Consider the following 23,792-nt stretch of genomic DNA (forward strand, 5'->3'; position numbering starts at 1 on the left):
AAAATGGACAAAAATGGGTTTTAAGTGGCAATAAAGTGCTAAAATTGGCAAAACTGGTGTTAAAAGTGATGAAAAAGGGTTAAAATCTGGTCAAATTGGTGTAAAGTGGCAACAGTGTGATTTAAAAATGTTCTTAGTTTTTCTAAGTTATCTGGTGACCCCCCTCTCAGTGTCTCCCAACCTTCAATGGGGTCCCGGCCCCAACATTGAGAACCCCTGGTCTACAGGGATCTCCCCTATCATTACAAAAGATCTATTTTGATTTTTTAATTCATTCTCGGCCCTTATTCACATTCAAATGCACGTCTTGATCATTGACGGTAAACTTAGATGCAGGTTTGCACGCCTATAATGGCGACATCTTTATGCCCCTGATAATAAACCCCCTATGACCATCAGTCTGTGGGACAGCAGACGGGTCGTCCCGGCCGTGGCTGTCGCTGAGGCAGAGGGAAACAGAAGCTAACGTCTACCACTGTGACTGCTCTGTGGTTGAAACACAAAGACTCCAAAGACTCACATATTAAAAAAACATTTATTGAATGATCATCAGTACAAACACGGATCAGCTACTGGAAGAAAAGGAACCTTCAGAGAAACTCCATCTGTAGAAACGTTGGTGCAAAGATTCACAGAAACGCGGTGAGGTTCACAGAGCCGTGGTGTCTCCGTACTCTCTGTTCCAGCGGACGTAAAGCTCCAATGTCTTCACACCGACGCTGCTCTTTATCTTCTTCAGAGAGTCCACAAAGTCCCTGAAACAGATGTTCCTGACCTGAGGAGGAGACAGAAACTCAAATATTCAAACCAAGAAGAGCTGCAGGGTCTGGATGAGTTTGGCTCCTGAGAGGAACATGGCAGTTTCCTCCTCTGTTCTGATTAAAACACAGCAGGAAGATTAACCAATAACCGATCAGTGATCGATGAACGACTCACCTCGCTGGCCTCCATGTTCCTCACTTGATCTGGACGCAGCTCTGAAAAACACAAACATCTAAGTTACCTAAATGAGCAGCAACAACTTTAGCTCAACTGGTTTCTACTGGAGAGACACCCTTTCAAAATAAAGTCCATCTTCACATTCAGACTGTCACAGTAAACCTGGTCTGGATGTCTGTCTGTGATAGGGCCGGGCAATTCATCCAAAATAAGATTTAATCACAATATGGCTGCTGAAAATTTCAAACCACAGAAGGTGCAATATTTCTCTGACCTGAAACTTGTGTCAAATACCAGTTTTTAACTTTTGCTGTGCAGCAGAGAAGTTATGCATGACATAAACAATCTTTCAGGTGTCCAAAAAAATCCTACATTCTTCATTTTTGTACCTTTTTCTTATTAAATATGAGAATGACAAAAAACTTTCAATGCAACCATCATATCCAAATCACAATACGGCTCAAAATCATCAGAATTAGACACTTTTAAAGAATTGTTCAGTCATTGTTTAGGAATAAAAGAAAATTAATCCTCATGCCCTCCTCAAATTTACTACCGTCTGGACACCTTCAAGGCAAAAATGTACACATGTAGAAAAACTGCCATTAAATCAGCATACATCAATTTTTTTTTTCCATAAATCTCTTAAACAACTTCAGACCTGCTCAAATCTAACAAACATTCAATAATTTTCAAGATTTTAACCCGTTAAATGCCAGTTTGATTATTTGAAATATTTTATTTTTTACTAAAAAACAGAAAAAGTGAATTTTTTTTTTCAAATAATAAATAGTAGAAAGATGGGGCTTTGGGGGTGATAAGAGTCTTGGATGGGTCAAAGATCAGCAACAAAACTGATTTGATTGCATTAATATTTTTTATGTAATGTCAGAAATACCCTCTGGACACCTTCGAGGCAAAAATGCCCCCATTGACTTCCATTAAAACCAGGTTTTTTAATCTCACTGTCATTGCAGTATAAAATCATGCATTCTTTAATGTCAGCATTTCAATGTGAAGAAGTCTAGTGAAATTTGACATTTTTACCGTATTCCACCAGATTCAACCATTTACTCATTGTAGGACCATGCACCAAATTCTTGTATTTTTGCCTGTTATATTATGAAATATTATAAAAAATACAAGGGCAATGAAATTAATTTTGTTGCTAATCTTTGACCCATCCAAGACTCTCATCAGCACCAAAGCCCCATCTTTCTACTATTAATTTTATGGAAAATAATTCACGTTTTGGGTTTTTTGTAGTGAAAAATAAAATATTTCAAATAATCAAACTGGCATTTAAAGGGTTCAAGTGAAAATTATTGAATGTTGGTAGATTTGAGCAGGTCTGAATTTGTTAAAGAGATTTATGAAAAAAAACATTGATGTGTGCTGATTTAATGGCAGGTTTTTGTTCGTGTACATTTCTGGCCTGAAGGTGTCCAGAGGGTAGAAAATTCACTGAGAGAGTCTGAATGACATTTAAGAGTAAAACATGTTGGATTTCAAAAATTTAACTAGAAGGAAAAGTTCCTGTAAAAATTCATGCCACAAGCTGTAAAACTGACAAAATGATCACAAATTTAAAAAAAACTTACAAGGGTTAAGGAATTATCGCATATCAAATTGCAATATTGGGGAAAAAAATCACAATTACTGTAAATCCTCAAATAAAGACCAGGGCCTTTATTTACATAAATGATGAGGGCACCAGGCCTTTATAAGAAGGAGGCTCTTTATTTAGAGCCAGGCTTTTATTTTGTAAACTCACTGTCATGTTAACAGCTCATATTTTCATCCAAAGTAAATAACATAACACTGATAATGAAACCTCAGCAGCTGGACTTCATTTTCATTTTTGGAATTCTGTTTTTTAACCTTCCCACTAATTTTACCATAAAAGAGTGTCCTGTTTATGTAAATGAATCCAATGTTCACTAGTTAAATAGAAAAAAACTTACATTTATTGAAAAAGGGCCACAGTTGGCCCAGGAGCCGTTGTTTGGATAACTCTGATATAATGATATGATACTGGAGCATGACATCATTTAGACCAGTGGTTCTCAACCTTTCCAGCCCGCGACCCCCAAAATAAAGGTGCCAGAGACCGGGGACCCCCACTGGACCTGGCGGTGGCTGAACAGCCAGGAACGTTCTAGATCAGTCATGTGGAGACAAGGCCGTCCATTAGGGGGTAAAGGGGGAGGGTTCTGGGACTCAGTCAAACTGGGGGCCCATGGAGGTCAGGAGATCATGGTCCATTGTGACGTTAAGCTGTGATATCCATATTTGAAATTTTACCTGAATAATACCCACTCTTACCAAAGGAACAAATATCTCTAACTATTCATCTGTGCAGTATAAAGCCTTCTTAAAATGAAAATAACTTTTGTTGAAAACCCATTTAAAATTGGTGAAAAACTGCTAAATTAAGTTAATAATGGCAAAAAATGTAGAAAAAGTGAGGAAATTGGATTTTTAAAGAACAATCTGTGAGCCTTGCACAGACGCACCTCTCTCTCTCCGTGACTCTGCTGGGGTGAGGTAAAATAACTCGAAGCACGGATAACTTTTCTCGAAGGTGCAACATTACGCCGCACCGTACTGCTCCGTGTTGAGCTACGTGTTCGTCGACGTGTTGAGCAGCTGCTCTAACATGCTATGTGTTGTTTATGAGGGACCGGGGGAGTGTTTGTGAAGTCACGCACACGTTGTGCCACACTTAAGTGTTCCCCCAGAACATATTCCCCCGATAGGCTATACGTTCCTCTTTCTAAAAAGGCGTGCTTAATCACCCGGCCTCAGTATGAATACCGGCCTTTATATGCTCATGATGCGCCTAACACCAATCATTAAAAGGGGCCCGGCCACAGATCGAGTCCCCGTCTTCATTTGAGGATTTACGGTAGATTATTTTCTAAAATCGTTCAGCCTAGTCTGGATGGGAAATCTCATCTCAGTAATTAGAGCCTGTAGTTCTTCCAGTGGTTCCAGTTTGACTTTTCAAATGTGGATCAAATAAGAACAAAAATGGAACAAACATAAAACACACATAAATAACATTTCCTCATGTTGCCTGTCCTTCATTGGCAACAATACTGTAAGAGGGAAAAAGGCTGTAATTTCACCAACGTTCAATCCTCTGCTGTTGAAGATGACATCATCCTTTAATGCAGGGGTTCTCAACCTTGGGGTCAGGACCCCCTTGTGGTCGTGAGACACTGAGAAAAGGTCCCCAGATGCCCTAAAAAAACTAAGAATATTTTTAAATTACACTGTCACCACTTTACACCAATTCTGTCACATTTTTTATCCCTATTCATCATCTGTCCCACCAATTTTAACACATTTCTGCCATTTAACACCTATTATTTTCAGTTTTAACTCTTTCCACTTTTTTCTGCCTGTTTTTGCCACTTCTGAATCAATTCTTGCCACTTAAGCTTCATGTTGCCTCTGTTGACCCATTATTGCTATTTTTAACCCCTTTTAACACCCAGTTTTTCCCATTTCAACCACATTTCACCATCTGATATGCCCATTTTTGATAGTTTAACCAATTTCTGCCAATATCTGCCTATTTTTTCTTTCTCAGGTAATCCTTTATTTTGACAGTTTATATCAATTTTCCATCCCGTTTCACCAAATTTCCACCCATTTTTGCCAATTTAAAGCCATTTCAGCCACTTTTGAACCCTTTTACCACTTTTTATGCCCCAGTTTGCCACTTTAACCCATAACTTAACAGTGGACCATGGTTTTGCTGACCTCCATGGTGCCCCAGTTTGGCTGGGCCCCAGAAAGCTCTCCTCTTTATCCTCCCTTATAGACGGCCTTGTCTCCACAGGACTATTCTAGAACGTTCCTGGCTGTTCAGCCACCTCCAGGTCCAGTGGGGGTCCTCGGTCTCTGGCACCTTTATTTTGGGGGTTGCGGGCTGAAAAGGTTGAGAACCTCGGCTTTAATGGGCTTCAGAGGGATGATGTCATCAAAGCTTCTAGAACATTCCATCCTCTGCCTTTTTCATACAGGCCCCTATTCCTCATTCCAATCTAAGCAGAACCCCACAACATTTATAGCCTATATTTATGACAAAACGAGGGCCAAAAGCTGCTAAAGAGGCTCAGCTGGCCTCTCAGCTCAGTCCTAGACCCCTCTAGACCAGAGCTTCTCAACCTTCTCAGCCCACCACCCCCAAAACAGAGGTGACAGAGGCCAGGGACCCCCACTGTACCTGAAAGTGGGCAAACACAACCATGAACATTGTAGAATAGTCATGTGGAGACAAGGCTGCTCATAAGGGGGGGGGGGGGCTTTCTGGGGCCCTGCCAGACAGGGGGACCACAGTGGTCAGCAAAATTATGGCCCCTTTAAAGTTAAGCTGTATTATCCTTTTTTACATTAAACCTGAATAATAACAACTCTCCTCAAATAAACCTTTTAAATTCTTTTGTGCCATAGTAAAAAGCCTTCTCAAAATGTAAATCCCATTTCTTAAAAACAGAATTAAAATGGGATAAAATGGTTAAAAGTGGATTTAAATGGCAAAAATGTGTGGAAAGGAAGTTGAATTGTGATTTTGAAAGTAGCAGAAATGGGTTAGAAGTGGCAAAAATTAGACAAAAGTGGCACAAAAGTGATATTAGAGGATTTTAAATGTGGAATAATGGGTTTAAATGGGCAAAAATGGGCATAAAAAGTAGTGAAATGTGGTTAAAATGGGTGGAAAACGTGGTGAATAGTAGGGCTGGGTGATTATGGCAAAAAAAACAAACAAACCCATGATTAATTGAACTTTTTACCTCGATAATGATTAACGAATGATTATTCCAACCCCAACCTCTGACTCTGTTTGTTCTGTAAATATTTGTATAGTTTTAGAACAAACAACTAAAATGAACCGGCACAGGTTAACAATTTCTGGTTATTCATTGAAACATTTGAAATCAAGACACATCAGTTGAAATGAAATGTTTTTCTTAATAAGTCTAAATTTTCCAAGAAAACGTGAAAAAATTGAAATAATTGACACGACAGGTTCAGGTTGGTTAGAGGCTCTAATTGTCGGTTTCAATTTTTTTTTAATCAATTGCCCATCTCTAGTTAACAGTGGCAATAATGGGTCAGCAGAGGCAACAATAGATGGACAGTGGCAAGAATTGGTTGATTTGGCAAAAACAGGCACAAAAGTGATATTAGTGGATCTAAAAAGTGGCTAAAATCAGTTTAAATGGGCATAAAAAGTGGTGAAATGTGGTTAAAATGTGCGGAAGACGTGGTTAATAGTGGAAATAATGGGTCAGCAGAGGCAACAACAGATTGACAGTGGCAACATTGGTTTAGAAGTGGTAAAAACAGGCAAAAACATGGTGTGGAACGGGTTTAAAGTGCACATAAATGGGTTTTAAGTGGCAGAAATGTGTTAAAATGAGCTAAATTGGTGAGGAAAAATGATGAAAATGGGTCAAAACATTGCAAAATGGGTGTAAAGTTGCAAAAGTTTAATTTAAAAAATATTCTTAGTTTTTCATCTGTCCTCGCCAGTTCCACCCACTTTCTAAAAGTCGACCTTTTATTTGGTAAAAATGGAGGGAAAATGGCCCCAAAGCATCACCAGCATTCCATGTTTGGCCTGTGATGATGTCATCCTTTGAAGCTTCAAACAGGTCTTAGAAAGATGACGTCATCAACGCTGATAGAACATTCTACAAGTTAAACAGTATATCAGCGTGTCCTTTAGCAGCATGTTTATAGCCCGATTCGCACGGGGTTAGTGTTACCGAGGACCCTCTGGTCATTCTAATAACTCTGAGGTACGTCTGTTTTCTCATGCCACTCGACCATGTCTGTAATTTATGGAGTAAAAATTCCAGGGCAAATTACCGACCATATTTCAGCACACAGAGGTCCAAAGGTAATACTAATCCCATGCGAATAGTCCTACGACAACATGAGGGAGAAAAGCTGTTAAAGAGGCACAGCTAGCCTCTTAGCTGGTGGCTAATTGTCCTCCATTCATTCTCATCAGCATGTCGGGGTACAAAGCTACGGTCAGAGAGCCTCAGACATGAAGTCTGGGCTGTTGTAGAATCAGAGCAGGGACAGAGAGTCCTGGTCTCAGGTCTTCACTGAAGACGGATGATTGTGAGTAGAAACAACCCCGAAGACACGAAGAAAGCTTGCAGGGGAACAGGACAAGAAGATCTGCTGCAGGATATCTCACCTCTGATTGGTCCCAACGAGGCGTCTTTAGCCAATGAGGTAAGGTCGCTGCCGGAGTATCCTTCTGTCATCCTAAACCAATCAGAAACAGCAAAACAGAGTGAGACGCCCCCTGTGGTGAAGGCAGAGACCTCAGCTGATATTACCAGGGTTTAGTCGATAATAAATCCATTTCCTGTTTGCTGACCTGGCGAGCTGGCTGAGCTCCCGGTGAGTCAGCGGGTTTCCGTGCTTTTCTAGAAGGTTCTTCAGCAGCATGAGGCGAGTCTGAAACAGAGTCACACCTGGAGGATTTACCTGTGTGTTTGGTTTGAAGGTACGATGTTTGATGTTTATGTGAAGCTGAGCTCACCTCCACGGCCGGCAGAGCCACGTAGACACGCTTAGTGAAACGCCTGCAGAAAAACACAAACGAGTGAGAGAACCTTTACCCCCCCGCCCCCTGAGAACGGTCTGAGATAGACCAGAACCATGAACATATGACTAACCAGAACAACCACAACCACACGGCTCAGTGATGACCATAAGGCTGAAACCGTTACAGCGTCATGTGATCAGACATTAACGGTCAATAAAGTGTCAGAGCTGAGAGCTTCCGTCCTGGGATTCTGTACCTGAGGTTCACAGTTCCCACTCAGACCAGAGGGGGGTGCTGTGGGTCTACTGTAAAACCCTGCCCTACAGTTTCAAACGGGTCTGACCTGAGAACGGCCTCGTCCAGCTCCTGCGGTCTGTTTGTGGCACCCATCACTAAAACACGATCCTCACTTCCTGTTTGGACCTGAAACAACAGCAGCGGTTGCTCTGTGTTTGTTTGTTTATCTGTTTGTTTGTTTGTTTGTTTGTTTACATCACAGCAGCAAATGTTTCAGGCGTATACTCACTCCGTCAAACTGGACCAGGAATTCAGTCTTCAGACGCCGGCTGGCGTCGTGCTCGCCCTCCCTCCGCTCGCACAGCAGACTGTCCACCTCGTCTGAACAACAACAACAAAAATAAATAATTAAATAAATAAATAGATAACAACAAACACAGCAGACTGTCCACCTCGTCTAAACAACAACATAAATAAATAAATAACAACAAACACAGCAGACTGTCCACCTCGTCTAAACAACAACATAAATAAATAAATAACAACAAACACAGCAGACTGTCCACCTCGTCTAAACAACAACATAAATAAATGAATAAATAAATAAATAAATAACAACAAACACAGCAGACTTTCCACCTCGTCTAAACAACAACAACAATGTAAACAACAACAACATAAATAATCAAATAAATAAATAACAACAAACACAGCAGACTTTCCACCTCGTCTAAACAACAACAACAATGTAAACAACAACAACATAAATAATCAAATAAATAAATAACAACAAACACAGCAGACTGTCCACCTTGTCTAAACAACAACAAAAATAAATAATTAAATAAATAAATAGATAACAACAAACACAGCAGACTGTCCACCTCGTCTAAACAACAACAACAAAAATAAATAATTAAATAAATAAATAGATAACAACAAACACAGCAGACTGTCCACCTCGTCTAAACAACAACAACATAAATAAATAACAACAAACACAGCAGACTTTCCACCTCGTCTAAACAACAACAACAATGTAAACAACAACAACATAAATAATCAAATAAATAAATAACAACAAACACAGCAGACCGCCACCTCATCTAAACAACAAGACAAACAACAATTTAAACAACAACATAATAATTAAATAAATCGAAACAACAACAACATAAACAACAATGTAAACAACAACAACATGCATAAATAAATAACAACAATCACAGCGGACTGTCCACCTTGTCTAAACAACAACAAAAATAAATAATTAAATAAATAAATAGATAACAACAAACACAGCAGACTGTCCACCTCATCTAAACAACAACATAAACAACAATGTAAACAACAACAACATGCATAAATAAATAACAACAAACACAGCAGACTGTCCACCTCGTCTAAACAACAACATAAACAACAATGTAAACAACATAAATAAATAAATAACAACAGCATAAATAACAACAAACAGCAGACTGTCCACCTTGTCTAAACAACAACAACACTCTAAAGCAGTGTGTAAAAGAACAACAACATTTGATCATGTGACCCAGCTGAGGCAGCGAGCGTTACCGATGAAGATTATGGACGGCTGAAGCTCTCGGGCCACAGAAAACAGAGTTCGGACCAACTTCTCTCCTTCACCCACCTAAGAACAGACAAACAAACAAACAAATAAACAAACAAATATACAAACATGACCTGTGACTGATTCTCATCTCTTTTATCCTGATTTATCAGCTGATTGATGACTCACGTATTTGGAGGTGAGGCTGGCGGCGCTGATGCTGAAGAAGGTGGCATTGGACTCTGAGGCGACGGCTTTGGCCTTGAAGAGAAATGAACTCCTGATTACAGAGCTTTAGAAATAAATCATACATTTATTTTTTTATTCTGACAGCTCAAACTTAAAACTTTCACAACAAAATGTATGTTTCAATTCTATCAAACTAAAACAAGACTAAGCATCCTGTTAAAACAGGATTTTGAACAGAGCAGAGATATCTCTATGTAAACATTCATAAATATCATTAAACAGATTCTTAAACAGATTTTCTGAGAACAAAAACACAAAGATAGGGATGGGGATCGTTAATCTTTACTGATATTGATGCCCTTATCAATACTCCTTATTGATCCGAGTCCTTATCAATACCACTATCGATACTTTTCTACAGTTGGTGAAAAGACAAAATGAGGACAAGTATTTACACCCAAAGTGGTCTATTCTGAGAAGTGTTAAAAAGACTCACATCTATTTATATCCCTCAAACACAAGCACATTCTTCATATTCACAACTATATTTATCGAAGTTTCTCATCAAAAACTACATTTTCCCATTTTTATGGGATATTTCAACATATCGTAACATACAGAGTATCGTCGTCTAATTTACTGAGGTTACCTGAACGCATCATATTTTCTATCTTCAGCTTGTAAAGTTCGCTAATTAACTTCGATTCTGCTGACTCCACCACGGATGTCTACGCTGGATTAATACTTTTAACAAACTAGACTTGGTACAAAGTTTGAGAGACTTTCCAGCATTTATCTGAGCAGCTGAAGAAGAAAACTGTCCTGAATCAGCCAGAGAGAGTGATATGAGAGTCTGGTACTCCCAGCACGGGCAGATATGAGCACATGTGACACAGGTGGAGGCTTTTATTCCTCAATTTAACAGACGAAGGTACAACTCTGTTGATGGAGAATACTGATGTGCCTTTAGTTTATGTTCCCCCTGAAAGAACTGATGTATGTTTTTACACCAGGTGTGTCTTAAAATGACGTTACGTCACAGAGTCTGTGAGACTCATTAGCGGTATCGATAAGCTAAAACGTTATTGATTTTCAGGTATTAGAAAAATACAGAAAAAAATCAATCCCCATCTCTACACAAAGAAGATCAAAAAAATCCTGATATCAAATCACGGATGTCGTCCTCCTGACCCTCAGACTCACCAGCATCGTCTTGCCGTTGCCAGGCGGTCCGAACAGAAGGAGTCCTCTGGCCGGAGCGCGAAGACCTGTGAACAACTGCAGAAGAAGAAAACAAAAACCTGTGAACAACTGCAGAAGAAGAAAACAAAAACCTGTGAAACACTGCAGAAGAAGAAAACACTGTGGTGAAAATACAGCAGAATCCATCCATCTGTTCATCCATCCATCCATCCATTCATCCATCCATCCATCCATCCATCCATCTATTCATCCATCCATGCGTTCATCCATCCGTCTATCCATCCATCCATCCATCCATCCATCCATCCATCTATCCACCCATCCATGCGTTCATCCATCTATTCATTCATCCATCTATTCATCCATCCATCTATCCATCCATCCATGCATTCATCCATCTGTCTGTCCATCCATCCATCCATCCATCCATCTATCCACCCATCCATGCGTTCATCCATCTATTCATTCATCCATCTATCCATCCATCCATGCATTCATCCATCTGTCTGTCCATCCATCTGTTCATTCATCCATCCATTCATCCATCTATCCATGTGTTCATCCATCTATTCATCCATCCATCCGTCCATCCAGCTATCCATCCATCCATCTATTCATCCATCCATCCATCTATCCATCGATCCATCTATTCATTCATCCATCCATCCAGCTATCCATCCATCCATCCATACATCCATCCATGTGTTCATCCATCCATCCATCCATCCATCCATATATCCATCCATCCCTCTATCCATCCATCTATCCGTCAATCCATCTATTCATCCATCCATCCATCCATGCGTTCATCCATTTATCCGTCCATCCATTCATCCGTCTATCCAACTATTCATCCATCCATCCATCCATCTAATCATCCATCCATCCATGTGTTCATCCATCCATCCATCTAATCATCCATCCATCCATGCGTTCATCCATCCATCCATCCATCGACTGTATAACATGTTAGTAAAATAATTAAACTGTCCTTGCAGAATAAAGTCAGTGAAGCTAATTTTTCCTTGGGTTCTTGAACTCACCTCAGGCCTCAGCGCTGGTAGGATGACGATCTCCTGCAGTGCCTGCTTCGCCAAATCCTGACCAGCAATGTCTCTAAATGTCACGGACGAGCCGCTGAAACACAGAGACCATCAATAAACCGATAGAGGGACTGATACATAATCAATAATATTTAAACCACAACCTGAAGATCAACACTGAACGTTTGGCTGATAAACTCTTAGCTTTCTTACTTTTTGGTTCATTGAATTGAAAAACTTCTCCCCTCACTGATCTGTCAATCAGACTCCTTGACGTCTGATTGGTCGGCCTCTCTCACCTGTCCACGACCTCGTTAAGGATCAGCTCGGCCATCTTCCTGTCCACGTTCTTCAGGTTTGTCATGTCTTTCTTCCTCTGTGGTGTTGATGTCGTGTTGCTGACTTTGACGTTGTGACGACCCGCTCTGCCCTGCAGGGGGAGCCAAAACAGGAAGTGCTTCATCACTGAGTGACATCACAAACAGAGGATGGCCTGAACAGGTGGCGTTCTGTGTCTTTACTGTGTAGCACTTCGGTCAACTTTAATGTTTTTAAAATGACTCTCTGGGCTCCTATCCGTGTTGCTATGGTAACAAACAGAATCACAGATGAATATCCAGCATGGTGACAGTCCTACCCTCCGGTGTGGGTGACTGAGGGGCCGCTGTGAACTCTGCTGGGAGGAGCGATGAGGGGCCGCCGATGAAGAAGAGGATGAAGAGCTGGAGGGGATTGGTCGGCTGTAGGGGGCAGAGGTCACGGTCTCTCTCCTTCTAGAGTTTCCTGCTGATCAAACACAAAAACTTGGTGAAACTTTTGCCCACAGCACTAGAATCACCCTGAGGTCAGTGTTTGCTGCATTCCTACAGATCAGTCAAGTGTGTGATGTTCTAGAATCTACTGACGGTTCTGTAGGAGAACATGAAGCTGATGCACGGCTGCAGCGATGATACACAGTCAATTTTTATCTCACTTTACACCAATTTTACCAAATTTTAGCACTTTTTTGCCACTTAAAACCCATTTTTGTCCATTTTAAACCCTTTCCATCACTTTTTTCTGCCAGTTTTTGCCACTTCTAAATCAATTCTTGCCTCTTTCTGCCTATTTTTGCCTTTATCAACCACTTTTTACACTTATTTTTGCACATTTGAACCACAGTTATCCCATTTTTGCCAGTTTATATCAATTTTTCATCCCAGTACACCTAATTTACCCATTTTTTGCACTGTAAAGTCATTTCAGTCACTTTCTAATCCCCTTTTACTAGTAATGCACCAAAAATTCGGCCACCAAAAATTTTCGACCAAAAATGGCCAAAAAGTGCATTTTCGGTTTTCGGACGAAAGACTTTTATCACCGAAACAACAAGGCCGAAACACGACGTTGTGATGACGCAAGCAAAAAACGTGGCCAGCACGCGCTTGGATCAGTGGTTCTCAAATAGGGGTACGCGTACGTGAAGGCAGTCCAGGGGGTACGCGACATTTTAAAATACATGCCGGCTATTTTTACTTTCTTTGCACATCAGGAGCGACGCGATTTTGCGAGTATATTAAATTCTAAAATCACATTCGTGCTGCGAATGTCTGCGGTGTGTTTTCTCTGTCCTCTGATAAACAGTGATATTTATTGGAGTGGAAGATAAAATGAGGTGTGTCCCTCTCTGTCCTTTGCTCCGTGCGTAACGCGGCACTTTTACGCACAGCCAGGCTGTCAGTGCCGTTTTGTTTCACGGTTTCAGTCACTGTGCCAGCCAAGTTTGTAAGAGGAAGGACTGACTTTTTATTCATTCTATGTCAAATATGATTGATAAATGTTATAATATTGCACAGCTGAGGCTCACGGTGAGAGGAGGTAAATATTTCACTAAAGTCCCGGTAGTTTAGAAACAGCTCCAGCTGTGTGAGTTTCGCTCCAACCAGCGCACATGGTGGTGGTGGTGCTGATTTTTAAGGCAGGCAGAGGAACAAAAACGTCCTCCTCTCCAACACCACCTGATGTTTGGTATCCCCTCATATCTGTCTGTAGTCAGTGCTTGTGTTTGTGCCTCTTTTTTTTAGCCTGGTAGAGAGGGAGACAGGCAGCAGGCAGCCCCACATGTCCACATGAGCGCAAACGCGCTACTTAAATGTAAGGACCTTACGTTTATAAACTGGAGTTAATATTTGTATGCTCTTAAATTTAATCACCCTAAAACCCCCTGAGTCTCCCCCATGGCAGAATGGTTTGACCCACACTGGCACTGCATTCACAACCTCTCCATTCATAAAAAGGTTTATGATTTATTTTTTGTGAAGAAATGCTGATCGATAACTAAGTTCATGATTTCAGTGTGAAAAAAGAAGTCTTTTTTATAACTTGTTTATTATTTACAGGTCTTTAGTTCTTTCTAACTCTATGTTTTTATTTCTAAACTGTTCCAGAGAGACCGCTGCAGCCGAGCAGAGTTTTGCACACATCTGGGTTTAAAGCCTTTCCAGTTACTGTTTTCAACAGCTACATTCATTTGAATTCCCACATTTAGAGATGAGAAGATGTGCCATGACTTTATTCATGCATTTTTAATATTTAAAATGTATGAAAAAAAATCTAATATTTGTAATTTGAAAGTGTTTATCAGTTACAAAGTTTGATAAATCAGACAGCTGTCACAGCACTCTTTAATGTCTTTCTTTTTGGCCAAAAGCTTTGTGCTGTTTAGGGGGTTCATGACTGAAAAAATACTTCACAGGGGTTCATGACTGGAAAAATACTTCACAGGGGTTCATGACTGGAAAAATACTTCACAGGGGTTCATGACTGAAAAAAGGTTGAGAACCACTGATTTAATGTAGACATGAGTGCAGTCAAGTTAAACATTTTATTTTGTATTTTATTTTATTTTATATTGTGTATTGTTGGAATGAAGTGCTTAATAAATATTTACATAATTTTGTAATTGATTTATTCTTTGAAGCGTTAATATTAATTTTTGCAATTGCAATTGATTTTAGTGAAGTCAGTACACAGTCATGGCCATAAATGCAATGGTACTAAAATTGGCAGAATAATTTCTTTTGGTGTTTCGGTTTCGGCCAAGAATTTTCATTTCAGTGTATCCCTACCTTTTACCACTTTCTGTGTCCATTTTTGCCAATTTAATCAATTTTTGGTTATTTTTTGCCACTTTTATCTGAATTATGTTCTTTAAAAATCCAATTTCAACACTTTTTCTACAATTTTTTGCCATTAGTAACTTATTTTAGCCATTTTTCACCCATTTTAAATGAGTTTTATCAAGTTATTTTAATTTTAAGAAGGCTTTATACTACACAAAAGAATAAATAAAGATGTTTGTTTCTTTGGTAAGAGCGGGTATTATTCAGGTCAAAAATCAAATACGGTTTTCTCAGATTAACTTCACAATGGACCATGGTTTGACTGACCTCCATGGGCCCCCAGTTTGTCTGGGTCCCAGAAACCTTTCCCTTCATCCCCCCTTAAGGACGGCCTTGTCTCCATGACTACTCGAGAATGTTCCTGGCTGTTGAACCACCTTCAGGTACAGTGGGAGTCTCTGGTCTATGGTACCTTTATTTTGGGGGTCACACGCTGAAAAGAAGCCAAACTGGGGGCCCACGGAGGTCAGCAAAACCATGGTCCATCATGAAGTTAAGCTGTGAAAAGCATACTTTGTATTTGACCTGAATAATAACCACTCTTATCAACAAACATATCTTTATTTGTTCATTTAGCCTTCTTTAGATGAAATAACATTTGTTAAATACATAATTAAAATGGGTTAAAAAATGCTAAAAGTGGTTAAAAATTGCAAAAAATGGTGGAAAAGGTGGTGAAATTGGATTTTAAAGAACATAAATGGGTTAAAAGTGGCAACAAAAAATAACCAAAAATTGGTAAAATAGGCACAAAAATTGCTATAAGGGAATAAGAAAGTGACTGAAATGGCTTTAAAGTGGCAAAAAATAGGTAAGGGTGGAATGGGCTGAAAAATTGATATAAAATGGAAAATATGGGTTAACTGTGGCAAAAACGGGTGTAAACAGTGGTTGATGGAGGCAATAACAGGCAGAAAGTAGCAAGAATTGATTCAGAAGTGGCAGAAACAGGCTGAAAAAGTGATGGAAATGGTTTAAAATGGACAAAAATGGGTTTCAAGTGACAAAAAAATGTGTGAAAATTGGTGTTAGAAAGTGATGAAAAAGGGTTAAAATTTGGTAAAACTGGTGTACAGTGGCAACAGTATAATTAAAAAAATATTCTTAGTTATTTTTTAGGGAATCTGGTGACCTCCTCTCAGTGTCTAGTGACCCCAAAGAGGGTCCTGACCCCATGGTTGAGAACCCCTGCTCTAAAGAACATCACTCTGGATAAAAGTGTCCTCTAAACGCGGCTGTAACAGGATGATTTTTGGAATTGCTTTCAGTTTTTTGGTGAATAAACATGAGATGTTTAGCGACTCAGCATTTGGGTCCAACAAACGCTGAACCAGGTGTTTCTGGGGTTGCCATGGCAACAGCTCTTCAGTCATCCTGACTTGGTGACAGAGTGAAATAAAGTCAGGCAGCTCAGATCTGTCAGGTATTTCTATTTCTTCTCCCCCTCGCTGATGGCAGGTGTGCATGCTCTTTACCTGAGGATGAACCTCGCCGCTCGGAGCTGGTGGTGCACGAGTCTCTGCGAGTCCCTGACGCCGAGAGGACGCCGACTTTAAGAACAGGAACAGAGAGGACATCAGTGTTGTCAGTGCAGCTCTTTGTCAGTTATAATGGCAGATACTAACGTCAGATTAAGAAAAATAACGTCTAAGATTCAGTGAAAACCTGATTTTAACAGTCAGGGATAAAAAAAAAGCATGACTTTAGCGCTGGTGAAGATGTACATGGATTCTAAAGGCAAAATCTCAGGTTACAGTATCTTCAGCTCGGCCAGGCCCACTCTGTTTACAGTTACAATGGTTTAATTTTATTAGCAGCTGTTTTTATGCATTTATGCTGTTATTCATATTTTGGGGGTGTGGCTGTTCTGGGACCCCGCCCTCCTTCAACAAGCATCAAGCAGGAACAGCAAACAGTCCTGTACATACCAGGAAAGCTTAAGGCAGGGAGAGAAGCAGCAATCACCCAGAGCATCAGAATGACACTGATTAAGCCGGATGTGGCGTAATGGAGGAGCTGGGGTGGAGGAGGGTTGCACATTCAACCTGCAGACGGAGCAGCCAAGAGTAGCAGCCAGAGCAGCTTAAATATGGCAGCATGAGTGCATTTAGCCAATAGGAAGCTTAGCGTGGATCTGCTGGCAGCTGATGAGGGCTTGAGGGAGATCAGCTGATCTCAAATATGGCAGTGCTTGAAACCGTGGCCTGACAGAAGTTACACTATAAGCTCGATTTGTTGTACAGTTTCAGCAGTAAAAGCAGCATTCTTAGACCGAACCAAATTATGAACGAGACATCACGCACAAAACATGAGATTATATTTTTAAATTTAAAGCTCCCTGGAAGAGGGTGAATCTGTACAAACGAGGAAAGTTTCTCCACAGATACTCCGAACCAGGCTTTTACTTTGAAAAGCACAAACCAGAAGTGTAGCTGTAATGTGTTAATGTTCTCTGGGGCAGAGAAAGAACAGAGCATGTGTGAACAGTCTCATATCAAACCCAGAGAAACGCGCCCCTCTGTCCAGGATGGGTCAGTCAGACCTAAGGTCTGAACAGCCTCATATCAAACCCAGAGAAACGCGCCCCTCTGTCCAGGATGGGTCAGTCAGACCTAAGGTCTGAATAGCCTCATATCAAACCCAGAGAAACACGCCCCTCTGTCCAGGATGAGTCAGTCAGACCTAAGGTGTGCAGGCGTTCTCGGGCCATGAGGAGGTTGGTGGTCATCTTATTCTGCAGACGTCGATCACGCTCGCTCTTCTCTCCTGGAACACAAACACCACTGCACGTTAACATCATTAACACAAATCAACAATTACTCATCAATTAGATGAAGGTTTTAATACAACCACAATCCCAAAAAAGCTGGGTCGCTGGTTAAAATGTAAATAAAACCAGAAGTCAATGATTAAATCTCATAAACACATTTGATTCACGATAAAACGAACAACAGATCAGAGTTAAACTGAGACATTTTAACATTTTATATAAAATATTAGTTCATTCTGACTTTGATGGCAGCAACATGTCACAAAAAAGTAGGGACAGAGCAACAGAAGGCTGGAAAAGTAAGTGGTACTAATGGAAAACAGCTGGAGGAGCATTTAGACACTAATGAGGTTAATTATCAACAGGTCAGTGGTGACTGGGTATAAAAGGAGCATTTTAGAGAGGCAGAGTCTCTCAGAAGTAAAGATGGGCAGAGGTTCACCAATCTGAGAAAAACTGGGTCTAATAATTGTGGAACAATTTCAGAAAAATGTTCCTCAATGTAAAGTAGAGAAGACTTTAAATCTCCCTCCATCTACAGTCCATAATATCATCAAAGATTCAGAGAATCTGGAGAAATCTCTGAGAGCAAGGGACAAGGATGAAGGGCCCTCAGGGGCCCTCAGGGGCCACTGCGTTAAAAACAGGCATGACTCTGTACTAGGGCTGAGCGATTTGAGAAAATAATATAATTGCAATTTAATAAGCAGTTCTTTCTTAAGTTCTTCATCTCATGCATTTTACAACTAAAACAAGCATTCATTCATTCTATACTATAACACAGAGGTTCTCAGCCTTTTCAGCCCCCCCCCCCAAATTAAAGGTGCCAGAGACCGGGGACCCCCACTGTACCTGAGGGCGGCTGAACACAGCCATGAACACTCAAGAATAGCCATGTGGACACATGAACATCCATAAGGGGGTAAAGGTTAGAGCTTTCTGGGGCCCAGCCATGAAGTCAGCAAAATGATGGTCCATTGTTACATTAATCTGTGATATCCACATTTATTTTTCTTTACCTGAATAATAGCCACTGTTATCAAGGCTAAAACTGTGGGAGTTTTTTAATATTTGTGCCATAGTTTATGGTCTTTTTTAAATTAAAAATAAAATGGGTTAAAATGACCAAAAATGGTGGAAAAGGTGGTTAAATGGGTTAAAAGTGGCAAAAATGTAATAAAAGCAGCAAAAAAATAGGGAAAAATTGGCATAAAAGGATTAGAGTGGCAAAAACGGGCATAGAAGGTGGTAAAAGGGGTTCAGAGGGTCAATATTGGGTTAAAGGTGGCAGAAATAGGGGAGAATGTGGTGAAATGGGATTAAAAATTAGGAAAAATTAGTTTAAACTGGAAAAAATGGGCATGAAAAACAGCGAAAAGTGGTGGAAAGGGATAAAAGTGAAGAAAATGTCTTGAAAGTGGAAAAAAGGCACAGAAAAAGCATTCAAATTTGATTAAGCAGTGGCAGAAATGGCAAGAAAAGGTGATAAAAACAGGTTAAAATGTGGCAAATTTGGTGTGAAGTGGCAGAAAAAGGGTAAAAAGAAACAAAAAAAGGGCTTAAATTATGTATATTCTTAGTTTCTTAAAGGCATCTGGCGACCCCCTACCAGTGTCTCACAACCCCAAAGGGGGGCCCGACCCCAACGTTGAGAACCACTGCTCTAACCAACACAATATCACATGAAACTAGGGTGGAACTATTTTTAAAAAATATCACATTGTGATGATTTTTCACTCTTTTGCACATTTGATATGAACTGTTCTATTAAAGGGAAATATCCTTTGTATATAATTCTCATATTTAATAAGAAAAATATAAAAAAATGAAGAAAATTTTAAACATTTTTGCACATAAATATTTTTAAATTATGCCACTAGAACGACTGCATGATATGTAAGGCAAACAAATCTGCTGCAGAGAAAACGTTCTAAACTGTTATTCTGACACAAATTTCAGGCTGAAGAAATATTGAGTCAAGTCTTCCTCAGACTCACCGCTCCCTGTGACCGGGATGGCAAGGCCTTTCTCCAGCTCGCTGATCCCTCGTTGGTACCAACCCACTGCCAGCTGCTTGTCACCTGAAAACACCAGAGCCAATCAGAATCATTAACAGCTTAAACATCGGACAGTCTATCGGCCAATCACAGATCAGCTTAGAGTGTTCTGATGTTCTTCTGCTCCATATGCTGAGAGAAACATCATTCCTAGATATAAGATGTGGGAACAAAGACTCACTGCAGGTGAAACCTTTAGAATCTGCAGCAGAACATTCAGGCAGGGCCGTCCTTTAGGGGGGATAAAGGGGGGGAGCTTTGTGGGGCCCCTGGAGGTCAGCAAAATCAAAGTCCAATCTCTGGGTTTATCAGGGTCCACTCTCTGGGTCTATCAGGGTCCACTCTCTGGGTTTATCAGGGTCCATTCTCAGGGTTTATCAGGGTCCATTCTCAGGGTTTATCAGGGTCCATTCTATGGGTTTATCAGGGTCCACTCTCTGGGTTTATCAGGGTCCATTCTCAGGGTTTATCAGGGTCCATTCTCAGGGTTTATCAGGGTCCACTCTCTGGGTCTATCAGGGTCGACTCTCTGGGTTTATCAGGGTCCATTCTATGGGTTTATCAGGGTCCATTCTATGGGTCTATCAGGGTCCATTCTCTGGGTTTATCGGGGTCCACTCTCTGGGTTTATCAGGGTCCATTCTCTGGGTTTATGGGGGTCCACTCTCTGGGTTTATCAGGGTCCATTCTCAGGGTTTATCAGGATCCACTCTCTGGGTTTATCAGGGCCCACTCTCTGGGTTTATCAGGATCCACTCTCTGGGTTTATCGGGGTCCATTCTCTGGGTTTATCGGGGTCCACTCTCTGGGTCTATCGAGGTCCACTCTCTGGGACTATTGGGGTCCACTCTCTGGGTTTATCGGGGTCCACTGTCTGGGTCTATCGAGGTCCACTCTCTGGGACTATCGGGGTCCACTCTCTGGGTCTATCGGGGTCCACTCTCTGGGTCTATCGAGGTCCACTCTCTGGGACTATCGGGGTCCACTCTCTGGGTTTATCGGGGTCCATTCTCAGGGTTTATCGGGGTCCATTCTATGGGTCTATCAGGGTCCACTTTCTGGGTTTATCAGGGTCCATTCTCAGGGTTTATCAGGGTCCATTCTATGGGTCTATCAGGGTCCATTCTCTGGGTTTATCAGGGTCCACTCTCTGGGTTTATCAGGGTCCATTCTCTGGGTTTATCAGGGTCCATTCTATGGGTTTATCAGGGTCCACTCTCTGGGTTTATCAGGGTCCATTCTCAGGGTTTATCAGGGTCCATTCTCAGGGTTTATCAGGGTCCATTCTCAGGGTTTATCAGGGTCCATTCTCAGGGTTTATCAGGGTCCACTCTCTGGGTCTATCAGGGTCCATTCTCTGGGTTTATCGGGGTCCATTCTATGGGTTTATCAGGGTCCACTCTCTGGGTTTATCAGGGTCCATTCTCAGGGTTTATCAGGGTCCATTCTCAGGGTTTATCAGGGTCCATTCTCAGGGTTTATCAGGGTCCATTCTCTGGGTTTATCAGGGTCCACTCTCTGGGTTTATCAGGGTCCACTCTCTGGGTTTATCAGGGTCCATTCTCAGGGTTTATCAGGGTCCATTCTATGGGTTTATCAGGGTCCATTCTCAGGGTTTATCAGGGTCCATTCTCAGGGTTTATCAGGGTCCATTCTCAGGGTTTATCAGGGTCCATTCTCAGGGTTTATCAGGGTCCACTCTCTGGGTCTATCAGGGTCGACTCTCTGGGTTTATCAGGGTCCATTCTCAGGGTTTATCAGGGTCCATTCTATGGGTCTATCAGGGTCCATTCTCTGGGTTTATCGGGGTCCACTCTCTGGGTTTATCAGGGTCCATTCTCTGGTTTATCAGGGTCCATTCTCTGGTTTATCAGGGTCCATTCTCTTGGTCTATTAGGGTCCATTCTCTGGGTTTATCAGGGTCCATTCTCTGGGTCTATCAGGGTCCATTCTCTGGGTTTATCAGGGTCCATTCTCTGGTCTATCAGGGTCCATTCTCTGGGTTTATCAGGGTCCATTCTCTGGGTTTATCAGGGTCCATTCTCTGGGTTTATCAGGGTCCATTCTCTGGTCTATCAGGGTCCATTCTCTGGTCTATCAGGGTCCATTCTCTGGGTTTATCAGGGTCCATTCTCTGGTTTTATCAGGGTCCATTCTCTGGGTTTATCAGGGTCCATTCTCTGGTCTATCAGGGTCCATTCTCTGGGTTTATCAGGGTCCATTCTCTGGGTTTATCAGGGTCCATTCTCTGGGTTTATCAGGGTCCATTCTCTGGTTTATCAGGGTCCATTCTCTTGGTCTATTAGGGTCCATTCTCTGGTTTATCAGGGTCCATTCTCTTGGTCTATCAGTGTCCATTCTCTGGTTTATCAGGGTCCATTCTCTGGGTCTATCAGGGTCCATTCTCTGGGTTTATCAGGGTCCATTCTCTGGTTTATCAGGGTCCATTCTCTGGTTTATCAGGGTCCATTCTCTGGTTTATTGTTGTTTAATGAATTACAGTAGGGTCTGACCAGCAGATGGCGCTGTTGAGCTCTTCTTCTACTGTAAAATAAATCATGGATCTGGGTCACAGAACAAAACCTGTGAAGGCTCTGCAGGAAGATTCTTTATGTAAGCCGTGTGGTTTTTATTCAGCTGTAAGGATCCAGACCAGAGTAAAGGAGGCAGAGAGGGTCTAAATCTGCAGATGTGCAGGAACATCATCACACATAACAATAACAACAAATCTGAATAAAGCAATAAGGCACAGTGATTTATATTAGCGAGAATGTAATGAGAGTGAAGTGATTTCTAATGAAATGGGGTTAAATCTAGGATTAAAAATCTAATTTTAGTAAAAATGTGTGACTAAAGAAAAGAGGAAGATAATAATTAACTAATCCTGCATTAGGGGAAGACATATAAAGTAGAGCTAATAGTGTTTAGGTCCGTTATTTTAGTATAATGTGAGACTTCATGTAATAAGGACTGGTTTCCTCTGATCTGTAATAAACCCGTTTAGCTTTGACTGACTGAGAAGCTCAAACTGATCAATAATCAATAGACTCATTCATGCTGTAACTATCAACAGCTGCATAACTATTATTAAATAATGTATAAAAAACAGGAGAAAACAAAGCTTCCTTTGTGTTCTAACGCCAAATCCCACTACAGAAATTATTGTTTTAATATTTGCTTAAATATAATAATATGCAATCATCAATAACACTAGAGTTACAGACGTAGACCCGTAAATGTCTGTTCTTTCATTCGGCTATAATCACATGAACATTTAAGAAGGATTTTGTTAAATATAGACGAATATCTGATGATTTTGCCCCAAACTTCCCCGTTAAAACGGCTGTTTTTCTAATGGAGGTCTTGTATGGGGACTCTCCGGTACCTTTCTCGTCCTCATCGATCCTCAGAGCCGCGGAGATGAACTCGAACGCCCGGCTGTGGTGGTTCCTGACCCGGTCTCCTCGCTCCTCGGTCGCGGGCTCGGCTCTGACAGCGGGCCTGGAGAAGCTCCAGAGCCGGTAGAGGAACTCCCGGAGCCGGGACAGAACGGCCAGCAGCGGGGAGAGCAGCGACACCAGCACGGCCAGTTTACCGGCAGAGGCTCGGTCACCGGCGGGCTGAGTGACCGGGAGAGCCGCGGAGCTGCCACCGGGTCTCTTCCACGGACTCATCCGCGTCCATGACCCGGGACTCCGAGCAGGAACAGCACACCGAGCCGACCCTCCGGTTCAGATTAACGCGCTGCTGCGGGAGCACGGCTCTTCTTTACGGTTTTACCGGCGGGCAGAGAGGAGCTCTGGCGCCCCCTGCTGTACGGGAGTGGTATAACTGACGTAAGCTTCATGGAGCTGTGAGGAAGTATTTACCCCCTCCCTAAATTCTTGTTTTTTTAAATATTTGTCACAGAGTTAACCCGAGTAAACAGAAAAGTCAGGTTTTCAACGATGATTTCATTTATTAAGGAAAAAACATCCAAACCTTCCTGGCATTAATCATCAATAACTGTGATTAACCACAAACAAAGTCACTGACAT

General features: G+C 41.3%; 1 protein-coding gene across 2 annotated transcripts; it reads right to left on the reverse strand.

The window, feature by feature from the left end:
- Positions 1 to 521: 521 nt before the first annotated feature.
- LOC121507911 (spastin-like) lies at positions 522 to 23,530 on the reverse strand. Of its 2 annotated transcripts, none has more exons than XM_041784302.1 (17): positions 23,141 to 23,530; positions 19,696 to 19,779; positions 17,611 to 17,694; positions 16,404 to 16,478; positions 12,405 to 12,550; positions 12,067 to 12,197; positions 11,768 to 11,861; positions 10,725 to 10,799; positions 9,522 to 9,593; positions 9,338 to 9,413; positions 8,049 to 8,140; positions 7,866 to 7,945; positions 7,517 to 7,559; positions 7,352 to 7,431; positions 7,166 to 7,236; positions 937 to 977; positions 522 to 775 (listed from the first exon to the last, which is right to left on the reverse strand). In XM_041784302.1, exons 1-17 carry the CDS (start codon positions 23,427 to 23,429, stop codon positions 650 to 652), a joined length of 1,659 nt encoding a protein of 552 aa, XP_041640236.1. In that variant the 5' UTR covers positions 23,430 to 23,530; the 3' UTR covers positions 522 to 649. The 2 variants fall into 2 exon arrangements, with proteins under 2 accessions (XP_041640236.1, XP_041640235.1); XM_041784301.1 differs by having other exon boundaries at positions 12,405 to 12,553.
- Positions 23,531 to 23,792: the final 262 nt, after the last annotated feature.

The sequence above is a fragment of the Cheilinus undulatus genome, linkage group 4 (genome assembly GCF_018320785.1).
Source record: "Cheilinus undulatus linkage group 4, ASM1832078v1, whole genome shotgun sequence".
NCBI lineage: Eukaryota > Metazoa > Chordata > Actinopteri > Labriformes > Labridae > Cheilinus > Cheilinus undulatus.

Bases quoted from the DNA above. Each gene is read 5' to 3' on its own strand.
- LOC121507911 (XM_041784301.1), bottom strand. From the start codon at position 23,429: ATGAGTCCGTGGAAGAGACCCGGTGGCAGCTCCGCGGCTCTCCCGGTC. The intron at 19,780-23,140 runs GTACCGGAGAGT...TGGTGTTTTCAG, and splicing joins GATCGATGAGGACGAGAAAG to GTGACAAGCAGCTGGCAGTG. The intron at 7,946-8,048 runs GTGAGTATACGC...CTGTTGTTTCAG, and splicing joins TCCTGGTCCAGTTTGACGGA to GTCCAAACAGGAAGTGAGGA.